Source organism: Trachymyrmex septentrionalis, unplaced genomic scaffold (genome assembly GCF_001594115.1).
Source record: "Trachymyrmex septentrionalis isolate Tsep2-gDNA-1 unplaced genomic scaffold, Tsep1.0 scaffold16, whole genome shotgun sequence".
NCBI classification, from domain to species: Eukaryota; Metazoa; Arthropoda; class Insecta; order Hymenoptera; family Formicidae; genus Trachymyrmex; species Trachymyrmex septentrionalis.
In genome coordinates this window covers 1,697,467-1,708,587 of record NW_017304758.1, presented here as the reverse complement: position 1 = coordinate 1,708,587, position 11,121 = coordinate 1,697,467, and the positions used below count along the sequence as shown (strand labels likewise).

Here is an 11,121-nt window from a genome sequence, read left to right as displayed (position 1 = left end):
ATATATATATATATATATATATTACTGATAAAAAATTGATATTCCAAAACTATAAACTGTTCTTTTAATCGCAAGTCTAATAACTCTGCAACATAACTAATTTCTTGTAATTTTAAAACATTTTTATAATAATATACAGTTGGACGCCCGCACTGAAGAAACGGTCACATACGCAGAGTTACAAAATAAAGTTGTAAGATGCGCCTTGTGGTTACAAAAAAAAGGAATCAAATCTGGCGATGTTATCAGTATGTGCACAGGCAATCATCTTAATTCTATCGTGCCCTGCCTTTCGGCAACTTATATCAATGCGATTTTCAATCCATGGAATGAAAACATGGACTTGCGTAAGTTATATTGCGCGATAATTATTATCAAATGTTCTCACATATCACAACCAATCAAATCAGTTGGCATTAAAAATAATACCTTTCTAATAATAATAATTCAATTTTATTTATTTTGTGTTAAATAAAATATAATTTAATCATATTATTTAACGTTTTTTTATTATTTATTTTTTATTTATGAGCTATTTGTTATATTAGAAACTGCATTGTACTTTTTGCAACTGATGATGCCAAAGATGATCTTCTGTAGCGAGAAATCTGTAAATATCATTTTGAGCGCGATAAAGAAGCAGAATTGCAATGTTACGGTAGTGGTTTTTGGTAAGCATGTCGACGCAGTTTCATTCTACGATATCCTAAAAAATTGCAACGATGTGGAAGTGACTAATTTCCGTTATATCGAGCTCGATAACATTAAAAAAACAGTGTGCATTATGCATTCTTCGGGCACTACTGGGATGCCAAAGGGTGTCGAACTGTCTAACTACGCTATGTTATTTATCAGCCTCCAATATGAATTAAATTTGACCAATGTGCCATCACTTTGGTTCTCTACTATTTATTGGATTACTGGGATACTAATGAGTTTCAGCGGAATCATACAAAACACCAAAGCAATTATCTATCCAGAATTTGACGAGGAGATGACTTGCCGATTAATACAGAAATACAAAGTAATATTATTTTTCTGTAAAAAATTTTTTTATCGAATAATTAAAGTAAAAGAATTTTAATTTTTCAATTTTTTTATTTTAAAAAGAGTGATTACTAATAAGATACGTTATCTAAACTACATAAGTTTTAAACAATTATAATATTTGTTTTAATTACTCGTAATTTCTGTGATAAAATTAAGTCAATTTATTTCATAATAATAATTATAATAAAGTTATTACAATAAAATTTAAAATTTATTTTAATAAGATGCTCTTAATTTTCTCTGTTAGTATTTGTCGTACCATTAAGAATTACAAGCATTTTAATGAGTATTGAATTAGATGTTAAAATGTTCCAATCAAAATAAATGCTAACTATAAAACTCTAAAAAGAATGTAACATAATCTACTAGTCTCATATCTACTAATGTTGCGAGTAATAAATTATTTTTTTATTTATTTCTACATTTAGTTAATGCTAGATATTAAATAATTAAATAAAAATAATATTTACTTATTTAATTTTAAATTTTATAAATAATTTTATATTTGTATGCAATTAAATTTTACATTATATCTCGACATAATATAGTAAAACCATAAATTATTACTTTACTATTTAGATAGATACTGTGTTCCTTAGTACAAACATGATGGCTCGTTTACACCAATCAGGTTACATACAGAAATATCCATTACCATCTTTGAAAACTGTAGTGTTTGGTGGTGCACCAATTAGGTCAAAAGTGCAAAAAGAACTGAGACATCTTTTGCCACATGTTCAAATATTGCAATGTTACGGTAAACATTATTAATGCAATAAGATATTAAAATGAGCTGTAATATATAAAATGGAATTCCCTAGTAATGTATATTTATTTAATGTAAAAAATTTCGTCTATATACTTTATGTTCCTAGGAATGACGGAATTGGGTAGTTTTATAACAATTCAACTACCAAATCACAAAAATGGATCTTGCGGGGCAATAGTTAAGAATGGGCAAATTAAAGTTGTAGATCCAGAAACCGGCAAAGTACTTAATCCGAACCAGTCAGGAGAAATATGGCTGAAACTACCATCTATAATGACTGGTTATTACAAAAATTCCGAGGCAACAAAAAATACAATTGATAAGGATGGTAAACAGATTCTGTTCATAATAATTATGTAATAATTAATATAATATAATTATATTAATTATAATATACTAATATAATTATATTAATTATTTTTAGGTTGGGTGCATTCGGGTGACATCGGTTATATAGATGAAGATGGGGAAATGTTTATTGTAGACAGGATAAAAGATCTCATAAAGTACAGAGGATATCAAATCTCTCCTACAGAAATCGAGAATGTTTTAATATCGCATCCAGCAGTGTTAGAAGTTGCAGTAATAGGAATACCACATGCTACAGATGACGAACATCCATTTGCTTTTGTAATAAAGCAACCTGGCGCTAAGGTTAAATTTCTTTAAATAAAAATATAATAGTATAGTAAAACAAAAATTTACTAAATAAAATCTATTTGATAATTGCAAACTGATTTAACATATTCCGAGATATTTCATTAAAAATCTAATGAATAGAATGTCTTGTATAGAAGTAAAGATATTGTTTTAGAGACACAATGAAATAATTAAATTAAAAATAAATTAAAGACAATGGTAAAATTATCATTTTAATATGTTTTTTAATATTTTAAATATATAACCAACATATAAGTTTCTATTTCCTTTATTAAATAATAAATTGAATTAAACATTATTACGTATATTGAGAGAATATCATTACGTATATTACATTTATACATTATATTTATACATTACATTTTAATGTAAAATAAGAAATTATTATTTGTAATCACAAATAATTTTTTTTTATGTATTGGAATGATCTTTCTGGCATTAATTTAATTTTCTTTGTACAGGTGATGGAACAAGAATTAATAGACTTTGTAGCAAAGAATATGATGGATAATTGTAAACTACGTGGAGGAATGATATTCCTGAATAAATTTCCATATACAAGTTCAGGAAAAATTTCGAGAAAAGATTTGAAAGTAATGGCAATGAAGTTGATAAAGCACAGTGATAAAAATTAATTTAAAATAATAAATGACATATACATATAATAAAATTAAATAATTTTATAATAATATAAAATTTCTATGTATGCATCGTGCATTATTTCAAAATGATATGTATTATAAAAGTGAATTATTAGCAGTTTTATAAATAAGCAAAAAATATCTTTTCTTTTTATATGTAAAAATAGTTTTATTTTAATTAACAAACATATATAATCTTCTTATTGTGTCTATATTGTACTGTATATACTTAAGTTTTTTCTATAATTACAAAATAAATACTGAAAATTGACGAAATAAAATTACTTTTTTATTATTTGCAATCTATTATGAACAATATTTAAAAATGTATAAAAAAAGAAAATAAAAAAATATGGACATAAAGTAACCAGATCTTATTATGTATACAGCCTATCTGAATTTTGAGTTTTTTTAAATATTTTGCTGAGTATAAAATTGAAATGGTCAGATTCAAAATAGAAATTTCTCAACATTAAAAAAATGTATAAGACGTTTTCGAATATTTAGATGGATGCATTAAAAATTTAAAAAAAAAATAGCATTTAGAATTTAGATCATATTTGATGTACATGTAAACTGAAATTGAATGATATAGCATTAAAAGTGTTTATAACCATTTAAAAGCAACATATCAATAATCACGCTATGTTTTTTCAAAACTGCAATCAAAATGCAAGATTACAAAATTTTTCATACTTGAACTTTGACTGTGCGCACTTGCCTTATAATTAGCTGACTACTGAATACATCTATCGACGTATCTAATTAACGTCAATCTAATTTTTATTTTTATTTTTTTTTCAGAACAAGTTATATTTAAACATTAATAAACTTATCAGTGCGTTCTAGTATCAATGTGCTGCTTATTCTGATGAAATGAACAGTAAGATTTACAAAACATTAACTTTGAATCATGATATGACAATAACCGTAAACTTTTCGACATCTCTGAAGAAAATATCCGTGAAAGCGTCAAAAGTATTATTAATAATAATTATAGTTTTTTTTACTTAGTCACAAGTAATGACAAAGAATTATTTTTAAAAAGTAACTTTCCAAGTTTTGAAGCATATATTATGGACTGAATTAAGAGCTTAAAGTCCTATCAAATTCTGCAATAAAGAAGGTATACATACATATAATTGCCTAATTGCAAAAGTCAATGAATCAGTATGGCAAATTAGGATTTATTGGCACAAGAGACAAGTTTGCATTGCGTTTATGTATTTATGGCAAAAGAAATAATGGAAAAGTTATCATAATAAAATATCTTTCTTACATAAGACATAGATATTTTTTTTCTAAGTTTTACTTACATCATGGTATTACGAAAAAGAAAAAATTTACAGGAGGCAAATCATTTTTCGACTCCTATTTGAATTATTCTCAGCAACAATCATTGGTCAGACGTTCAGACGAAACCAAAGCATGAGAATTGTATGAAATTGATAAATCAAATAAAGAATATCTTTATATACTAAATTACTTAATGTTTATATTTTTATTCTTTACGTTTTATATTTAATAAATAGATAAGCTGAATACACAATATAACAAGTTCAAGTTCCACTTATTATAAAGAAACTATACAATATGCAGAATATAGTACCGTTTCTGGCACGAGAATGTAGAGACAGTGTTTCTCTATCGCATTAATATAATACAATTTTGATTTAAACAGAGAATCAGTAAGAAATATAATATTTGAAAGTTAATAAGAATCAGTAAACAAAGTTAAAAATAATAACAAAACAGGCCAATTAAAAGTTGAAAGTAATTTGGAGGTAATCACGCACATGTTGCATTGTTAAATAATTCTAATGCACCATTGCAACTACAAATCATTTCAGTCAACCTTTAGATATAAAATCTGTATTTTATGTTTATGAGATAAGATAGACACTTTCGTCGTATCTAATATATAACTTCTTCTAATCACTCCCATTCCAAAGTCCTGCTCTTAAGTCGAAACAAACCTACAATATTAAATTTATTATATTAAAAAATATAACAAAATAGACACATTTCGTTTTAAATATTAAGAATATTTTAAAAATATTTTTCCCAAGATAAGTAGAGAATATTAAATAAGGAATATTATTGATTAATCTAATAATAATGCAGCAAGTTTATGATTTAAAGAATTCGTCAAGACACATTATTTGTAAAAAAAAGATATCGTAAATATTTCTACATACGCGATAAATAATCAATGATGCATGTAATCAGTTTTTAACAATGTTTACAATTAATCTCTCATTAATCAATTATTCATTCATTTGAGAGAATAATCTTTGCGCAGTAAATAAAATCTTTATAGTCATGGAATCTTTTCCATTGCAATCAACATCATCTATTCTTTTTCATTATATACCGGATATCAATATTTTTAAGCAAAAGTATTATGTACATTATATTATATCACTATATTCTGGCAACAAGATAAATTAGATTGATATTTTTTACGCTTTTAGTATATTCGATTTTTTAAACAACTGGTTGTTATAATGAATAAAATTTTATTAATGTGATAGAGAAAACCTATCTCTACATTTTCGTGTCAAAATATAAAACATATTCACGTAAGAGTTCAAAATAGCTTCTTTTATCAAAGTATTCTTATCAAGTAGCAAATAATCGTAAGTATCATCAGATACTTTGTAGTTGATACACTGAGAAAAAAATGCTATTGATTTAATTAAAGTCTATATTATATACGGGCTGTTACTAACATAAATGATTAATTCATGTATTTTTATTGATAAATAAAATATTTATAAAGGCATAAATTATTATTTCAATAATCAAGAATTTTATGTCAATAAAAATATACAAGAATTAATCACTTATGTTAGTGATAGTCCGTAATATAGACTTTAATTGAAGCATTTTTTTCTCAGTATAGATAAAGATTAATATTTCTGACATAATATTTAATGATCTTAATTTGATTTAGAACATATAATAGATTATCATTTATTTAAAATTCAATCATTCTTCAGTTTTTACATACAAAGATAGTTTTATATATAACTTTATTCAGAAATATCGACATTTATTCTTTAAAATACAGATTATTATGTTCAATAATCATTCGCCACCAATTTACTAAATGTCGGAATTGATTTCAAGACCTTCTCCCCAATTTATAATAATATTATGATAGATTATTGCAACTAAAATATTTTAATTAACAATAAGAATTTTAAATAAAGTTTCAAATATTTTACAGTAATAAAATATTTAAAACGTTAATATTTGTACATTGTGTAATATTTAGAGTTAGTCAAAATTTCTATATTATAATACTTGTTTGTACTTAAAAACTACAAGTAATTCAAAGATAAAAGTAGAAGAAGTAATTAAAATTACAAATGTTAATAATAATGATGCAGCAATTTTCATGATTTATGCAGTATTTGCAGGCAACGTCGTTTATGATGGAGGGAGAATGTTTTATAGATAGCTAGAAATAAATACGTATGCAATAAATTGCCAATAAAGACTTACAGTTAGTTTTTAACAACGTTCATAAGTACTTCCTTATTTGGTGAATGTTCATTAGAAAAAATAATCTTTGTGTATTTAAAAAGTTTTTTTATTCATGAAATCTTCATTAATATTGATTTTTATTTAATTTTTGAGCTTTCTATTTATTATATACGGATATTTTGATATTTACTGAAGGTACTGTGCATTTTCTATAAATTTAAACCTGTTTTATAAATAATGATAATCTATCATGTACTTTATTTATGTATGGATGTCTACAATAATTTACTAATTGTAAGGCAACTGCGTATAGTAATAATTTCTTATTGTTAGTAGCTACTTTTTAATACCTATTATTGATCACAAGTCTTTTATAAGTTATATTAACAATAATAAATGATTTTATTAAGACCGTAATATGAATACACAATAAGAATATTAAAGCCTATAATGATCGAAGCTGGATCTTTAATGAGTTACACGAGCTTTTTATCAAATTCATATTATAAATAACGATACAAATTGGTAATTATTACATACATATATCTGTTTTAAGAAGACGAACGCTCAAAATAGTGTTATATTTTGTTCCATCATAATTCAATCCTTATTCTTAAGTGAGTGGCAGTTGTTCTCAAGATTATTGGTGCTATTATGTTTTTTCCGTTATAAGTGTTCCATATGACTAAGTTTTACAATGAAATCAATAGTCATATAATTGAATAAAGATAAAAGATTGCATAAAAATGTAGTAAAACCATTTTTTTGATAATAAAATTTATTGGTAAAACAATTTGCAGATTTAATTTCTATCAATAAATAAGACTAATGCTTCTAGAGAATTCTACTATTATATAATATAATATTAAGAAAAATTAGTAAATAATAAAAATGATTGATAGTAATCAGTATATTGTCAGTCTTATTTTAATTAAAATTTATTTTGGAAGAAAAATCTATTTATTTTTTTATATGTGCATTTCATCCCATCTTCTCCAACATACACAAACATATACATATCTTCTACATATATACATATATGTATATGTACATATAATACATACATATGTATAGTAGTTGCTTTCAATTAGTTTATAACAGTTATAAAATGTTTTATTTATCCTGTATTATAGAGTGATATTTTTTAATTATATTTAAGAATCTACATTTATAATCTGACATCCGAATATTTCTAGTGAAATGATTGAGATAATTTAAAGATAAGCAAGCGTGATAATTTTGATTAATTTTTTCATGTTATCTTTAAAAACTCGTTAACATATGAGTGCTATAAACCGTATAAAGACAAAGCACAAAAGCATTGCGGTATATAATTAAAATAGTCATATCTATCTGTTACATCAAGACTTTTACCATGGAAAACAGCGTTTACAAAGGACAGATAAAGCGTAATTTGAATAATTATAAAAGTTTAGGAGAATTGATTTGGATTACCATTAAAAACAATGGGAATAAAATTGCACGCGTGAGTAAAAAATTAAAATTTAAAATAACTGCGAAGTTAGTTCTATACCAGCAATCTGTTTTTATTGAAACTATATTGTTCTAAATCTTATCTTATAAAAAAGATAATGAGATAAATAAATAAATAAATACCTTAAATTATTTCAGTGGATATTAATAATAATTTTCTAAGAGAGAAATTAACTTGTAGAAAAATAAAATTTGAACAAAAGTTACTTAAGTACAAATAATTGTAGATACATAATACTTAAATTTTTTATAATTTTGTTATATATATAGAGTTTTGATAAAAAATATATGTTCCTGAATTATAAATTATTTTTTCAATTGTAAAACTAATGTCTCTGCAATATAGTTTTCGTCATTTTTTGTGATTTTTGAAAATTTTATATAATATTACTATGTAGTTGGATGCACGTACTGAAGAAACAATCACATACGCGGAGATGCAAAATAAAGCTGTGAGATGCGCTTTGTGGTTGCAAAAACAAGGAATCAAATCTGGCGACGTTATTAGTATATGCACTGATAATCATCTTAATACTTTTGTGCCCTGTCTTTCGGCAGCTTATATCAATGCGATCTTCAATCCGTGGAACGAGAACATGAACTTACGTAAGTTCTTTTGTGATTATTAAGTATGTTCTCACATATTATATTCTATTAGATTAATAAGTTGTAAATAATGTTTTCAATAACAACAATTCAATTTTACCTATTTTGTTAACTAAACATAATTAAACTGTATAGTATTATTTAACGTAGCGTTTATCTTTTTATTATGTATGAACTATTTATTGTATTTGTTATCAGAAACTGCACTGTACTTTTTGCAACTAATGACGCCGAAGATGATCTTTTGTAGCGAGAAATCTATAAATGTCATTTTAAACGCAATAAAGAAGCAGAATTGCAATCCCATGATAGTAATATTCGGCAAACATGTCGATGCGGTTTCATTTTCTGATATCTTGAGAAATTGTAACGATGCAGAAATAACAAATTTTCATTACATTGAACTCGATGACATCAAAAAGATAGCATGCATTATGCATTCGTCGGGCACTACGGGAATGCCGAAAGGTGTCGAACTGTCTAACTACGCTATGTTAACTTTAATGCAACATCATTGGGTACACTTAACCAACGTGCCATCACTTTGGTTCTCTTCTCTTTTTTGGTTGAGTGGAATAATGCTGAACCTCATTGGAATCATGCAAAGCACCAAAGCAATTATCTATCCAGAATTCGACGAGAAGATGACTTGTCGATTAATCGAAAAATATAAAGTAATAATATTATTTATTTTATATATAGATAGATTCTTTTATTTAATAATTAAAGTAAACAAATTAAATTTTTTAATATATTCTATTTTTAAAATGTGATAATTAAAATATGTTATCTCACTGATAACTACAGATTTTCTGTGACAGCTAAGTTTTACAAGTAATCACAATGATAACATTTGCTCTTCGAGAATTCCTCCTATAATAAAAGATCCATTGAGTCAATCTCTCCTCCATACTTCTCGATTGAGTCAATTTCTTTAAAACAAATTATAATGTTCTATTTTAAAATGATAATTTACCGTATTAACTTGCGGTAAAAATTATTATACTAATAATTATAATATCAGCAATGCTATTAATTTTTTATTAATACTTGTCGTACATTTAAAGGTTACAAATTACATTTTATCAAATTAATAGCAAGTTACATATTAATATCTTACAAGATAAATGCAAATTATAACTAAAAAAAAATGTATTACAATTATTTATCTCTATTCATTAAGTATGTTGTAATTAATTTTGTGGGCATAATATGACAATAAAGTGAAAATTATGTTATTATTTATCTAGATACAAGTTCTTTTCCTTTCCACGAATTTGTTGAATCAATTTCTCAGATCTGGATATACACAAAAATATCCATTATCATCATTGAAAGTTATAAAATGCGGTGGTTCATTACTTAAAACAACAGTGCAGGAAGATCTAAGGCATGTTTTACCGCATGTTCAAATATTGCAATGTTACGGTAAATACATTACGGTTAATTACATTATAATGCCATACAATATCAACATATATTAACGTGCGTTATATAATTTTGATTATATTTCTTATGCTTCTAGGAATGACAGAAGCCGGTGGTATTGTAACGATGCAGCAGCCACATAATAAAAATGGATCTTGCGGAGTCCTAGTCGAGAATGTGCAAATGAAAATCGTTGATCCAGAAAGTGGGAAAGTACTTGGTCCGAATCAATCAGGAGAAATATGGATGAAAGTTCCAAGCTTAATGAATGGTTATTATAGAAATCCCGAGGCAACAAAGAATATCATTGATAATGAAGGTAAAGATATTTTTACTGTCTAAAAATAATTATTATTTAAGATTGTTACTTAGTACGTGCAAAATGTCTTAAAATAATTTACATTTATCTTAAAAGATATTACTATATAAATTTTGTATTTTATATTAAATTCAAAAGATTATATTTAATATCTTTATCAAATTACACAAAAATAAATTCTTGGAATATTTGTAGGATGGCTGCATTCAGGTGATATCGGTTATATAGACGGTGATGGAGAATTATTCATTATCGATAGAATAAAGGAACTCATAAAGTATAGAGGCTATCAGATCTCTCCCGGAGAAATCGAAAATATATTACTATTACATCCAGCAGTATTAGAAGCTGCAATAATAGGAGTCCCTCATACATTAGACGATGAGCACCCTCTTGCTTATATCACCAAGAAGCCTGGCGTCAAGGTTTAATTTTTTTGTTGGAAATATAATGGAATCATAAATAAAAAAATTTACAAAATAAATTTTTTTCTAATCAAATAACTGCAAACTAATTTTGCATATTCCAGAATATCTCTTTAAAAATCAAATAAATAGGAAACAATTTTAATAAAAATATTTGTTTTAGAAATATAATTAAAAAAACATAAAAAATTTTTCACATTATTATATTAAAATTTTTTTATATTTTTATAGTATAAA

At 25.1% G+C, this 11,121-nt stretch overlaps 1 protein-coding gene across 1 annotated transcript in view; it reads left to right on the top strand.

The window, feature by feature from the left end:
• LOC108746126 overlaps nucleotides 1-11,121 on the top strand; it is a 38,239-nt gene that overhangs the window by 26,753 nt on the left and 365 nt on the right. The window contains exons 13-20 of the mRNA XM_018482688.1: nucleotides 142-347; nucleotides 549-1,024; nucleotides 1,630-1,807; nucleotides 1,926-2,147; nucleotides 4,244-4,246; nucleotides 10,051-10,140; nucleotides 10,238-10,459; nucleotides 10,655-10,884. Coding sequence (XP_018338190.1) covers nucleotides 142-347; nucleotides 549-1,024; nucleotides 1,630-1,807; nucleotides 1,926-2,147; nucleotides 4,244-4,246; nucleotides 10,051-10,140; nucleotides 10,238-10,459; nucleotides 10,655-10,884 — 1,627 coding nt within the window. The remainder of the gene's footprint in view (nucleotides 1-141; nucleotides 348-548; nucleotides 1,025-1,629; nucleotides 1,808-1,925; nucleotides 2,148-4,243; nucleotides 4,247-10,050; nucleotides 10,141-10,237; nucleotides 10,460-10,654; nucleotides 10,885-11,121) is intronic.